Here is a 15,111-nt window from a genome sequence, read left to right as displayed (position 1 = left end):
TTATAATGCTATGTAATAAAAAGAGTATATTTATGCATATAGTATGACCTTAAATATGTTTTTAAAATGCATAGGAAAAAAAACTTGGAGGAGACACATTCGAATGAAAGTTGGCAGTGAGATTTTTTTTCTATGTATTTCATTATATTTTCCAAAATATCTACAGTGAGCTCACGTTAACTTTCATAACCAAAACATATTTTTTAAAGTGCCTGGTTTATTCACGAAGCCATAACAGTATTATTTACTGACTTCTCCTATTTTTAGAGTTTCACATTTGCAGCCTGAAATAAATGGGAAGCCTCTAACTCAGGAGCGTGAATTTAGGGGACTGGAGATAAGAACTCTGAGACACAGCAGCTAAGTGACCTAACTTGAGGCTATTTGGTGCACAGAGCGGGGCAGCAGCTTGGAGCTCGGGAGGCCTGGTGTCCAGGCCTCCATGAAAGCCAACAGCTTGGGCTTCAACGAGAACGATGCTCACCACCCAGGAGTTTTTGGCCCACTCACAGCATGGGTGCTATGGACTGAAAGACAACTCTGGGCAAACTGCTGACTTCTAGAAATTATTTTGTTTGTTTATAATTTGGATAAACGAGGGTGTGTCTAAAGAGGGTGACAGGGTAGTGAGAGGAAGAGCTGAAGGGCCTGCTACTCCGGGAGAAGAAAACTCTAAAATGGAGCATGACACCGTCTGCAGATATTTGAACTGCTGAACGTAGATCTGATCTAGGTTGGTCCAATAATTAGGCGACAGAGACAGCAAGGAAGCTTTGGGATCAACCAGTGAGATGCTGACAGAGCTGGTGCAACAGCCCTCGTTCTGCAAGGGTTCAGGAGGCTGACTGTCAACAGAGCCACAGAGTAGCGCACATAATGCAACGCAAAAAGAAGCATGCTTTTTCTTTACAGAAATAGCTTATTTTGAATACTGATCAATGCCTGCCCCTCCCCGCCCCCTTCTGGATGGTCACTCCCAGTACAATGAGGTCAATCAGCCCTGGCTCACCGGAGGCAGTCATCTGGGCCAGAAACAGGAGAAAGAGGGAGGTGGCATCCACCTGGAGGTGGCCCCACTGGTCGTCGCCCACCACGGTGCTGCAGGTGGCGGTGTCGTACTTGGCGTGCAGGCTGTCCTTGGTACTCTGAGTGTGCTTGAACCTCTCCACTTTATTCACCTGAGAAAGCAAGTCGGCTGCTCGCAGCTAAGGGGTTCATGGCTGGCAAAGGTCAATCTCTTGGATCTAGACCTTTTATCTGTTACCTCTGGGAGCCAGTGGGATGGAAGGCAGGGGATGGATGTTCACTAGTGAGCACCACACAGAGAGGCTGTGCGGGGGACTCTTCCTGCCCATCACCAGAAATGTCTGAGCCCAGTGCCATTTTAACAAGTTCTGCAGGGCTGAGGGGTCAAGCCGCAGGGTTTCCTTGTCTGATATCTCCAGCATGAGCTGTGACACACAGTAGGAACTCAATGAGAGGGAGGGAGGAGGGGAGGGAGAGGAACCTCCTCTTCCTCTTTAAATTTCCAATCTTGTTTCCTTATGTTGAAAGGGAAAGAGCAATGTCGTCTTTGAAGACTAATGAGGCACGTGCCGATTAAGGGTCGGGACTGTATCATATTTGTCTTGGGATCTGTGTAGATCCTAGTACGATGTTCTGTATACAGTACATGCTCAACAAATTGTTTTATTTACCCCTCACTGAAAATATCAATAATATCAATGTCAAGTTTTAAAAACTCAAGCATTTCAACTCAAAAGAAACCCTTTTATAAACTCAACAGAATAAACAACAGTACATGGCTTTCTAGGAGTGGCTTTTAAAAACAACGTTTTCTTCCCTGTTAAAAAAAAAAAAAGGGCACATTCTCCTTTTACACAAGTTAACTCTTGAAAAGAGATTCTGAGAAAGTATTCTTTGACTCTGGTTCTATAGCATAATAAAATTATTGAAGATAATTTTAAAAGGAGAAAGTAAGCAAAATATTTTCAATTTCTCTTCATCTTGAGAAGAAAAGTTCAGAACACTTTAAGAGTGTTAGTTGTCACCATGAATATGAAGTGCCCACTCAGATGACCCAAAAATACATCTGTCGTTTTCCACTTACCTGTCTCATCATGCACTGGAGAAGACCCCGCATCAGTTTCACCACGTTCTACGGACATAAAATGGAATCAGTAATAAGGCCAGCTTCCCTGCTCCATGAAAACAACCTCCTGACCACATGGCTGGTAAGCCAGTGCTGCCTGGAGCCTTCCCCGAGAAGGCATATACATGCATTCTGATTGTTTGGGTTATTTCTATCCACTGCATCACAAAGAAATTCTTGACAAAGTGACTTATCTCAGATAAAGGAGCTGGACCAGATGGTACCTCCTGGCACTGAAATCCAGTGACTCCTGCTTTTAGCAAGACAATTTTTATAAGCCTAGTACCCTGGAGCTTTATATCACAATTCTTAGTAATTTATTTTTGTTATACTAAGGATGAATTAAGTCCACCACCATGCCTGCCCCAAAATAATGATGCTTTGCCAAAATAGCCATTTGTGACACCATTACTGGACCACTGAGTAAAGTTCTTACAAAATGCAAGTAGCCGCCAACGTTTCTTAATAATATGTATTATTATTATAAATAATATCAATATCACTATGATAATCAGACGTTCTGTCCTGGTATTGTACAAAACACTTTACCTGGATTCCCACTAATTCTTGCAACACCCTTATGAGGTGGGTGTTATTATTTCCCCACTTTATAGATGAGGAACCTGAGGCTGATGAAGCAACATTGCTCAAGTCTCTCCGCTGGCAGGATGGGGAGCAAGGACAGGGCCCAGGTCCTCTGACTCCAGAGTTTGAGCTCCTAGTCAATACATTGTGTTGCCTCCCACTTGCTCCACAATTCAGGCCCACTGAAAGACTGGTCTTAATATGTCCTATTAAAAACTCTATATAACTACTTCACAAGTGGCTGGAGAATGGGATATTTTTAGGTCAGAGTAGCCTGGCTGAAAGAAGTTCCCACCCAGGGCCTTCAGCGTCTCCTCTCTTAAAGAATGCACATGGTTTGCAGGGGAAGGCATAGTGAAGGGCCACGAAAGTTAATTGCCAAAGTCTGAAATGGATCACCCTTCAGATTCTTCCATCTCTAAAATCCTAGGAGTCTAGAGTATAATCTCACTTTATGTCATAAACTCTTTTGATGCAGAAAATATTACCTCATAATTAAAAGATATAATTAACAGTTATAATTAACATTTCCTATGGTGTGCAGCGTAAACATTTGCCAATCGACTTCCCCTCAAATAAAGAAAAGTTATTTTCCATTGTGAAGAAGCACAGTGGTTCCCAACTGGTGGTGACATTACCATCCCTGGGGATGGGGGAGCATCTGGAAATGTGGGGTGGAGGCATTTTTATTGTCACCATGATGGGGGTGGGAGCTACAGCCATTTAGTGAGTAAGGACTAAGGACACTATATGTCCTGCAACTCATGGGACAGTCTCACACAATAACAACTGTACTGCCTAAGCCCCAAATGCAATAGTGTCCCTGTTGAGGATCATTGGAAGATCCTGTGTTATTTTCCATAATCAAGGGAGATGTCTTCTTTAGTTATTAACCACACTCAACAAATCAAACAATGTGGCCTATTTGTGCCTCTCTATGGTCAGTCACAGATAGGCAAATCTAGTCTACTCTAACCCAGATCAGAAATTGCTTAGAGGAGAGGTAGTGTGTGTGTGTGTGTGTGTGTGTGTGTGTGTGTGTGTGTGTGTGTGTGTGTGTATGTGTGTGTGTGTGTGTATGCGCACGCATGCATGTGAGTGTGAATAGACAGGCATGGGTTTACTTGGATTTTGTGTCAGAGGAGGATAGGAAGTTTGGAGGACATGAATGTCAAATTATTACACTGTTAAATGAATGATTCACTTATGTAATAGCCAAGTTCTTAGAGGAGCATTCAGTGCTTGCTGTATGCATTTTCTTTTTTAAAATTAATTAATTAATAAATTAATTATTTTATTTGTTGGCTGCATTGGGTCTTCGTTGCTGTGTGTGGGCTTTCTCTAGTTGTGGCAAGCGGGGGCTACTCATTGTCGTGATGTGCAGGCTTCTCAATGCAGTGGCTTCTCTTGTTGCGGAGCACAGGCTCTAGGCACGTGGGCTGCAGTAGTTGTGGCACGCAGGCTCAGTAGTTGTGGCTCACGGGCCCTAGCGCACAGGCTCAGTAGTTGTGGCACACGGGCTTAGTTGCTCTGCGGCATGTGGGTTCTTCCCAGACTAGGGCTCAAATCCGTGTCCCCTGCATTGGCAGGAGGATTCCTAACCACTGCGCCACCAGGGAAGTCCCTATGTGCATTTTCAATACTACCCATTCTTGCCTTACCTCCAAGACTGGGTGATTTCATTACCTCATACTCAGCATGCCTAGTCAAATCCAGACTGTCCTTTCCTTGCTCACACAGACAGGCTTCCTCTCTTAGCTTCCCTACTGCTGTCAAGGCTGCCGCCACTCATGCCCACTTTGGTTGCTATAAACAATCACCAATTGGGCCGTAAGAACTCTCCCTGGACCTGACAATCCACTGGTTGTGCCAGCCAATGAGAAATGATGAATCAAAGACAAATCCCAAACGCTCTCATGCCAAGAGATCTATACTTCTATACATCAATGCTCCTTACTTCAATGCTATTACTCAAAACACTCTGAAAATACTTCCTGTGCTCAGGGGCAGATTATTTTCTTACATACTTAGTGATGGGCAAGTCTTCGCTTTGGTGGGTATGCTGGTTTCTAATTTTGGAAAACAATAAAAGGTCCTCATTGTGCTGTATGGTAACACAGGCACAAAAATTGGACACCACCAATGTGGTTCAAAATTAAAGGGTGACTATAAATTAAAAAGACTGCTTTAGAATGACTCAAACTGAAAGGCATTTTTAAAGGAAATTCCAAACATGTTTTAAGCAGTGGCAATAATGTTTGGATAAATATCCTTTCAACATGATTACTCCAAAGAGTATACACTTTGGAATGTGTAGTTCTGGTGTGCTGACTCTTTAAAAACTATCATATTAGTTTACAATGACATCTTGTATATAAGGATGTATAAAATTGACAGAGCACGTGTGAGAGAAATGTAGCTAGTTAGAAATTTGGATGTCTATTCAGTGCGATTTTTTGTTGTTTTTTTATGGAGGGAAAAATCTCAAAAGGAGAGACACATGAGAGGCTGAGACCACCAAAGTGCCTCCCCAAAATATACTATAGCAGAAATGGAGGAGAAGCCTGTACCAGACTGTTTTGCACACACAGCTACCTCCTTGTAGGCTTTTCAGTTCAAGGAAAAGGTGCTGAGCGGCCAAGCCACGGCTGCCAGTCAGCCTTACCTGCTCCAACTCGTAGGCCTTGGCTTTGTCCTCATCGCGGTCAGCATTCTTGCGGTAGGCCATGCCCAGGCCCCACACAGCCAGGATGCTGTAGATGTTATCCCGCACCCAGGCGTCCTTCTGCTCGTGACTGGCTGACAGCAGCCCCGTGACGGGATTCTATCAGAGAAGACAAAACGATTCAGCACGGCCTTTCACCTAGCTCCTGGGCAATGAACGCTCACCCTAATCGGGGCACGAGGGCCGGGATGAGAAGTGAAGAGACCCTGCCACCAACAGTGTGATCTTGGGTGAGAAATGACATCACTTTTTCTAGACTTTGGTTTTCTCATCTGTATAATGAGGATATTAGACTAAAAAAATCTCTGAGGGATCTTCTAACTTGTGAGTACTTGTTCTTTGGCTTTCAGACCAGACCATACTGTTGTAAGTAACGAACAGAAGAAACAGCAAACAGAAAAAGCCTTCAAGGCTTTTACAAATGTGCATTACACAATTAGATCTTCCTCTCCCTTTGTGTTTCCACACCATTTAGTAAAGCACTGAACATGGGAGCAAGAGGCCCCACTCTACCACTCTAGCTCTGTGTGACCGGGGAAGCCACCTACCTTAAAAAGGAGGTGCCGAGCAAGGGGCCATCAGGGGCTTCCCTGGTGGCACAGTGGTTGGGAATCCGCCTGCCAGTGCAGGGGGCATGGGTTCGATCCCTGGTCTGGGAGGATCCCACGTGCTGCGGAGCAACTAAGCCCGTGCGCCACAAATACTGAGCATGCGCTCTAGAGCCCGCGAGCCACAACTACTGAGGCTGCGCGCCTAGAGCCCGTGCTCCACAACAAGAGAAGCCACCGCAATGAGAAGCCTGCACACCGCAACGAAGAGTAGCCCCCGCTCGCCGCAACTAGAGAAAAGCCCAAGCAAAGCAACAAAGACCCAACGCAGCCAAAAATTAATTAATTAATTATTTTTAAAAGGGGGTGGCCATCAGGGTTCCTATGTAGCTATGGTATCACCAGTATTTAAAAGGGCAGCTGAGTCACTAAAAAGCCAGACCTTCACAAAAAGTGTACACAAATGTTCATCACAGCATTATTCATAGTAGCCCAAAAGAGGAAACAACCCAAGTGTCCATCAACTGATAAATGGATAAACAAAATGTGATCCATACGAACAATGAAATATTATTCAGCAATAAAAAGGAATGAAGTACTAATACATGCTACAGCATGGATGAACCTTGAAAACATTACACTAAGAAGTCAGTCACAAAAGTCTACATACTGTATGATTCCAATTGTACAGAATGTCCAGAATAGGAAATCTATAGAGATAGAAAGTAGATTAGTAGTTGTCTAGGGCTGTGGGTAGGAGTGGGATGGGAGGAAATGGGGAGTGAGTGAGTGAGTGAGTGAGTGACTGCTAACAGGTTTTTTCCTTTCTGGGGGTGATGAAAACGTTCTAAACTTGACTGTGGTTATGATGTACAACTCTATGAATATGCTAAAACCCATTAAATTGTACATGCTAGATGAATTGTATGGTGAGTAAATTATATCTCAATAAAGCTATTACTTTTTTAAGAATCTAGTCTTAATAAACTCTGTGCCTAGAAATAAAATGGATAAGATAGGAAAAGAGTCACATAAAGATAAAGCCTCTGTTGACTTTCCTGAAATTATGCAAAGAAATATGTATCTAATAAAATACATCATAGCAATCAGAACCCTGCCAGCTTAAATTATTATTCAAAAGGGTACCAAATTATTTACAAGAGGGCTCATTAAAAAACGCTGCTGGGTACTTTCAAAGTGATACTGCCAAGGTTACTGGGTAAAAAAAATATTGGCATAGTTTCAGATGATCCCACCTAAGGAATTAAATATTTGACTTCCTCTTTAATCTATGCCCTCTTCAAAAACATCTAAAACGCAACTGATGGGCCTTCAGGGGCAGCAGCATTCAGTGTATTGACACTGTTCTACAGCCAACAACTACAGATCAATGATATTAAAGTCAACCAGAAGTGAAGTCTAGGAATGGCTGAGGGACGGTATGAGTCATTCCAATAGTGGACTATTGGAGTTCTTTTTTAAAAAATCACTATGCACCAACAAGGTATAGCATAAGCATCTTTATCTGTTCTGGGTCCTGTTGGATAAACTCAGGGCAGGAAACCATCAGGAGGTGCACAGAAAGAACTCAGCCCCTTCCTGGCGTACCCATCAACCGTGAGTCCACTGAGACAAACAGCCTTCCAATGACACAGCAGTGACTGCTTACACAGCGCCAAGTGTGGTTTGGATTATGAAATGTCACTGTTAACTGAAAGTCACCTCTTTGGTTCTTTAGTTTGGGTTTAACTATAAGTGGATTAGTTCATCCCCACCCAGAGCTAAACTGTCTCAGCCTCATTCCACTACAGAGAAGCAGTCTGGGTGTTTCAGGGGATTCCCATATTCAAAACTGCATACACAAGCCATGTTAAATTAGAGTGCTGCTGCACTCAGCAAAAGGAATACCTACTATTATGAACTGAAAGCCTGTGTCTCCCCAAAATTCATATGTTGAAATCTAATTCCCAATGTGACAGTATTTGAAAGTGGGGCCTTTGAGAGATAATCAGGTCATGTGGGCAGAGCTCTCATGAAGGGGATTAGCGCCCTTATAGGAAGAGGAGGGGGCAGCTACGAGGAGAGCTACAAAGAGTCAACGGTAGTGTCCCAATGCAGTATTAGAGGAGGTAGCACAGACCTGCACTGGGACTCAGCACTCCTGCTGTAGGGAAACTGACAATGACATCCTTAAACTGTAGAAGAAGAGGTCCAAAACAGATGAGCCTAACATAAACCGTGCTTCATCAAGGGCAAGGGGCCAACAGCTGGGCAGTTTCTCTTTTAAATCCAGTCGTTTGTCGGCCCCTCTCCAACATTTGTTCATTTCTAATTTAGGGGAAGTGCCTTTCCTGGCTCCTGTTTATGGGAAAAAAGGGTAGGACCCTAAGGCTTAGAATGGACTGGGCCCAGGGCTTGGCCCCTATACTGTCATAACAACACTAAAATCTTGGTGGCTTATATTTCTCGCCCATGTCTTGTGTCCATCCCTTTTCAGCTGTGGTTCTGCTCTGTGTTACCTTCCATCTAGGAACCAGGCTACTGGGACAGCCTTATGCCCACAACACTGCCCATCTCATGGCAGAGGAGAAGACAGACAGTGAACGATGAGCTGCCTCTTACAGCTGCTGGTTAGAACTGACACATATCACTTCCTCTCACGTCTCATTGTTGAAAGCAAGTCACATGGCCATTCCTAAGTTCCACAGGGTAAGGATGTGGAAGCCTCTCCCAGGAGTGAGAAGCAAATAACTGTGAACAACCATTACGTGAATAATTATTATTACTATTACTTTTTAGGTATGAAAATTATATTTATTTAAACCAAGGAAAGAAATCACAAGTTATGAATATTAAAAGCTGACCAACATCACAAAATCTGTACCTGCCTTAGACACTTCAGTAATACTTTTTATTTTTGAATTGCTGAATTTTATTTTATTTACTTTTTTATACAGTTTATTTTATACATATTAGTGTATCCGTGCCAATGCCAATCTCCCAATTCATCCCACCACCACCACCACCCCTGCCATTTTCCCCCCTTGGTGTCCATACATTTTTTCTCTACATCTGTGTCTCTATTTCTGCCCTGCAAACGGGTTCATCTGTACCATTTTTCTAGGTTCCACATATATGCGTTAATATACAATATTTGTTTTTCTCTTTCTGACTTACTTCACTCTGTATGCCAGTCTCTAGATCCATCCATTGCTCTACAAATGACCTAATTTCATTCCATTTTATGGCTGAGTAATATTCCATTGTATATATGTACTTTTTTTTAACATCTTTATTGGAGTATAATTGCTTTACAATGGTGTGTTAGTTTCTGCTGTATAACAAAATGAATCAGCTACACATATACATACATTCCCATATCTCCTCCCCTTTGCGTCTCCCTCCCTCCGACCTTCCCTATCCCACCCCTCTAGGTGGTCACCAAGCACCGAGCTGCTCTCCCTGTGCTATGCGGCTGCTTCCCACTAGCTATCTATTCTACATTTGGTAGTGTATATATGTCCATGCCACTCTCTCACTTCATCCCAGCTTACCTTTCCCCCTCCCCGTGTCCTCAAGTCCGTTTGCTACGTCTGCATCTTTATTCTTGTCCTGCCCCTAGGTTCTTCATTACCATTTTTTTGATTTCATATATATGTGATAGCATACGGTATTTGTTTTTCTTTCTGACTGACTTCACTCTGTATGACAGACTCTAGGTCCATCCACCTCACTACAAATAACTCAATTTTGTTTCTTTTTATGGCTGAGTAATATTCCACTGTACATATGTGCCACATCTTCTTTACCCATTCACCTGTACATGGACACTTAGGTTGCTTCCATGACCTGGCTACTGTAAACAGTGCTGCAATGAACAGTGCGGTGCATGTATCTTTTTGAATTATGGTTTTCTCTGGGTACATGCCCAGTAGTGGGACTGTTGGATCATATGGTAATTCTATTTTTAGTTCTTTAAGGAACCTCCATACTGTTCTCCAGAGTGGCTGTATCAATTTACATTCCCACCAACAGTGCAAGAGGGTTCCCTTTCTCCACACCCTCTCCAGCATTTGTCGTTTGTAGATTTTCTGATGATGGCCATTCTGACTGGTGTGAGGTGATACCTCATTGTAGTTTTGATTGGCATTTCTCTAATAATTAGTGATGTTGAGCAGCTTTTCACGTGGTTCTTGGCCATCTGTATGTCTTCTTTGGAGAAATGTCTATTTAGGCCTTCTGCCCATTTCTTGATTGGGTTGTTTGTTTTTTTAATATTGAGCTGCATGAGCTGTTTATATATTTTGGAGATTAATCCTTTGTCTGTTGACTTGTTTGCAAATATTTTCTCCCATTCTGAGGGTTGTCTTTTTGTCTTGTTTGTAGGTTTCTTTTCAAAAGCTTTTAAGTTTCATTAGGTCCCATTTGTTAATTTTTGTTTTTATTTCCATTACTCTAGGAGGTGGATCAAAAAAGATCTTGCTATGATTTATGTCACAGAGTGTTCTTACTATGTTTTCAACTAAGACTTTTAAAGTGTCTGGTCTTACATTTAGGTCTCTAATCTACTTTGAGTCTATTTTTTGTGTATGGTGTTAGGGAGTGGTATAATTTCATTCTTTTACATGTAGCTGTCCAGTTTTCCCAGCACCACTTGTTGAAGAGACAGTCTTTTCTCCATTGTGTATCCTTGCCTCCTTTGTCATAGATTAGTTGACCATAGGTTCGTGGGTTTATCTCTGGGCTTTCTATCCTGTTGCATTGATCTATGTTTCTGTTTCTGTGCCAGTCCCATCCTGTCTTGGTTACTGTAGCTTTGTAGTACAGTGTGAAGTCGTGGAGTCTGATTCCTCCAGCTCCGTTTTTTTCCCTCAAGACTGCTTTGGCTATTCAGGATCTTTTGTGTCTCCATACAAATTTTAAAACTTTTTTGTTCTAGTTCTGTAAAAAATGCCACTGGTAATTTGATAGGGATTGCATTGAATCTGTAGACTGCTTTGGATAGTATAGTCGTTTTCACAATATTGATTCTTCCAATCCGAGAACATGGTATAGTTCTCCATCTGTTTGTGTCATCTTTGATTTCTTTCATCAGTGTCTTACAATTTTCTGTGTACAGGTCTTTTACCTCCTTAAGTAGGTGTATTCCTAGGTATTTTATTCTTTTTGTTGCAATGGTGAATGGGACTGTTTCCTTAATTTCTCTTTCTGATCTTTCGTTGTTAGTGTATAGGAATGCAAGAGATTTCTGTGCATTAACTTTGTATCCTGCAGGGCTTCCCTGGTGGCGCAGTGGTTAAGAATCCGCCTGCCAATGCAGGGGACACAGATTCGAACCCTTGTCTGGTAAGATCCCACATGCCACGGAGCAGCTAAGCCCGTGCACTACAACTACTGAGCCTGTGCTCTAGAGCCCACAAGCCACAACTACTGAAGCCCGCGTGCCTAGAGCCCATGCTCCACAACAAGAGAAGCCACCATAATGAGAAGCTCACACACCGCAATGAAGAGTAGCCCCCTCTTGCCACAGCTAGAGAAAGCCCACGTGCAGCAATGAAGACCCAATGCGGCCAAAAATAAATTTTTAAAAATAATAATAAATAAATAAATAAATTTTGTATTCTGCAACTTTACCAAATTCATTGATTAGCTCTAGTAGTTTTCTGGTGGTAGTTTTAGGACTCTCTATGTATAGTGTCATGTCATCTGCAAACAGTGACAGTTTTACTTCTTCTTTTCCAATTTGTATTCCTTTTATTTCTTTTTCTTCTCTGATTGCCATGGCTAGGACTTCCAAAACTATGTTAAATAAGAGTGGCGAGAGTGGACATCCTTGTCTTCTTCCTGATCTTAGAGGAAATGCTTTCAGTTTTTCACCATTGAGAATGATGTTTGCTGTGGGTTTGTTGTATATGCCCTTTTTATGTTGAGGTAGTTTCTCTCTATGTCCACTTTCTGGAGAGTTTCTATCATACATGGGTGTTGAATTTTTTCAAAAGCTTTTTCTGCATCTATTAAGATGATCATATGGTTTTTATTCATAAATTTGTTAATATGGTGTATCACATGTATTGATTTGCATATACTGAAGAATCTGTGTATCCCTGGGATAAATCCCACTTGACCATGGTGTATGATCCTTTTAATGTGTTGTTGGATTCTGTTTGCTAGTATTTTGTTGAGGATTTTTGCATCTACAATCATCAGTGATATTGGTGTGTAATTTCCTTTTTTTGTTGTATCTTTGTCTGGTTTTGGTATCAGGGTGACGGTGGCCTCATAGAAGGAGTCTGGGAGTGTTCCTTCCTTCGCAATTTTTTGGAAGAGTTTGAGAAGGATAGGTGTTAGCTCTTCTCTAAATATTTGGGAGAATTCACCTGTGAAGCCATCTGGGCCTGGACTTTTGTTTGTTGGAAGATTTTTAATCACAGTTTCAATTTCATTACTTGTGATTGGTCTGTTCATATTTTCTATTTCTTCCTGGTTCAGCCTTGGAAGGTTATACCTTTCTAAGAATTTGTCCATTTCTTCCAGGTTGTCCGTTTTATTGGCATAGAGTTGCTTGTAGTAGTCTCTTAGGATGCTTTGTGTTTCTGTGGTGTCCGCTGCAACTTCTCCTTTTTCTTTTCTAATTTTATTGAGTTGAGTCCTCTCCTTCTTTGTCTTGATGAGTCTGGCTAAAGTTTTATCAATTTTGTTTATCTTCTCAAAGAACCAGGTTTTAGTTTTATTGATCCTTGCTATCGTTTCCTTTGTTTCTATTTCATTTATTTCTGCTCTGATCTTTATGATATCTTTCCTTCTACTAATTTTGGGTTTTGTTTCTTCTTCTTTCTCTAGTTCCTTTAGGTGGAAGGTTAGATTGTTTATTTGAGACTTTTCTTGTTTCTTGAGGTAGGCTGGTATTGCTATAAACTTCCCTCTTAGAACTGCTTTTGCTGCATGCCATAGGTTTTGGATCGTCGTGTTTTCGTTGTAATCTGTCTGTAGGTATTTTTTGATTTCCTCTGATTTCTTCAGTGATCTCTTGCTTATTTAGTAATGTATTGTTTAGCCTCCATGTGTTTGTGTTATTTAGGCTTTTTTCCTTGTAATTGATTTCTAATCTCATAGCATTGTGGTCAGAAAAGGTACTTGATATGATTTCAATTTTCTTAAATTTACTGAGGCTTGATTTGTGACCCAAGATGTGATCTATCCTGGAGAATGTTCTGTGCACACTTGAGAAGAAAGTGTAACGTGCTGTTTTGGGATGGAATGTCCTATAAATATCAATTAAATCTATCTGGTCTCTTGTGTCATTAAAAGCTTCTGTTTCCTTATTAATTTTCTGTCTGGATGATCTGTCCATTGGTGTAAGTGAGGTGTTAAAGTCCCCCACCATTATTGTGTTACTGTCGATTTCCTGTTTTACAGGTGTTAGCAGTTACCTTATGTATTGAGGTGCTCCTATGTTGGGTGCATATATAATTGTTATATCTTCTTCTTGGATTGATCCCTTGATCATGATGTAGTGTCCTTCCTTGTCTCTTGTAGCATTCTTTATTTTAAAGTCTATTTTGTCTGATATGAGTATAGCTACTCCAGCTTTCTTTTGATTTCCATTTGCATGGAATATCTGTTTCCATCCCCTCACTTTCAGTCTGTGTGTGTCCCTAGGTCTGAAGTGGGTCTCTTGTAGACAACATATATATGGTATATATACACATATATATGTATATATGTATATACAATATATATATACCATATATATATTGTATATACATATATATGTGTATATATATTATATATACTATATATATGTATATATATACATACATATATATATTGTTTTTGTATCCATTCAGCGAGCATGTGTCTTTTGGTTGGAGCATTTAATCCATTCACGTTTAAGGTAATTATCGATATGTAAGTTCCTATAACCATTTTCTTAATTGTTATGGGTTTCTTTTTGTAGGCCCTATTATTCTCTTGTGTTTCCCACTTAGTGAAGTTCCTTTAGCATTTGTTGTAGAGCTTGTTTGGTGGTGCTGAATTCTCTTCGCTTTTGCTTGTCCGTAAAGCTTTTGATTTCTCTGTCGAATCTGAATGAGGTCCTTGCCGGGTAGAGTAATCTTGGTTGTAGGTTCTTCCCTTTCATCACTTTAAATATATAATGCTACTCCCTTCTGGCTTGTAGAGTTTCTTCTGAGAAATCAGCTGTTAACCTTATAGGAGTTCCCTTATATGTTATGTCGTGTTCCCCTTATGATTTCAATGATTTTTCTTTGTCTTTAATTTTTGTCTATTTGATTACTATATGTCTTGGTGTGTTTCCCTTGGGTTTATCCTGCCTGGGACTCTCTGTGCTTCCTGGACTTGGGTGGCTATTTCCTTTCCCATATTAGGGAAGTTTTTGACTACAATCTCTTCAAATATTTTCTCGGATCCTTCCTCTGTCTCTTCTCCTTCTGGGACCCCTTTAATGCGAATGTTGTTGCATTTAATGTTGTCCCAGAGGTCTCTTAGGCTGTCTTCATTTCTTTTCATTCTTTTTTCTTTATTCTGTTCCGCAGCAGTGAACTCCACCATTTTGTCTTCCAGGTCACTTATCCGTTCTTCTGCCTCAGTTATTCTGGTATTGATTCCTTCTAGTGTATTTTTCATTTCAGTTACTGTACTGTTCATCTCTGTTTGTTTGTTCTTTAATTCTTCTAGGTCTCTGTTAAACATTTCTTGCATCTTCTCCATCTTTACCTCCATTCTTTTTCCAAGGTCCTGGGTCATCTTCACTATCATTATTCTGAATTCTTTTTCTGGAAGGTTGCCTATCACCACTTCATTTAGTTGTTTTTCTGGGGTTTATCTTGTTCCCTCATTGGTACAAAGTCCTCTGCCTTTTCATTTTGTCTATCTTTCCGTGAATGTGGTTTTCCTTCCACAGGCTGCAGAATTGTAGTTCTTCTTGCTTCTGCTGTCTGCCCTCTATGTGAACAATTATTATATGAATAATTGTGAACAACTATGCTGTCATGGTGACGTCACCTGCTAGCTGTGATGGGCTGGGAAACACCCCCACCTGCCGCCTCCACAGCCGAATCATTACTGAATCTAAAGTGCTC

General features: G+C 41.2%; 1 protein-coding gene across 6 annotated transcripts in view; it reads right to left on the bottom strand.

Moving 5' to 3' along the window:
- Positions 1-15,111, bottom strand: part of PHKA2 (phosphorylase kinase regulatory subunit alpha 2) — an 81,929-nt gene that overhangs the window by 47,025 nt on the left and 19,793 nt on the right. For all 6 annotated transcript variants that reach the window (XM_060137189.1, XM_060137191.1, XM_060137192.1 and 3 more), the window contains exons 2-4: positions 5,403-5,561; positions 2,111-2,158; positions 1,010-1,178 (exon numbers count right to left, since the gene is read on the bottom strand). In XM_060137189.1, coding sequence (XP_059993172.1) covers positions 1,010-1,178; positions 2,111-2,158; positions 5,403-5,561 — 376 coding nt within the window. The remainder of the gene's footprint in view (positions 1-1,009; positions 1,179-2,110; positions 2,159-5,402; positions 5,562-15,111) is intronic.

The sequence above is a fragment of the Lagenorhynchus albirostris genome, chromosome X (assembly GCF_949774975.1).
Source record: "Lagenorhynchus albirostris chromosome X, mLagAlb1.1, whole genome shotgun sequence".
In the NCBI taxonomy this organism is placed as follows: Eukaryota; Metazoa; Chordata; class Mammalia; order Artiodactyla; family Delphinidae; genus Lagenorhynchus; species Lagenorhynchus albirostris.
This window is presented reverse-complemented; position numbering and strand designations above follow the sequence as displayed.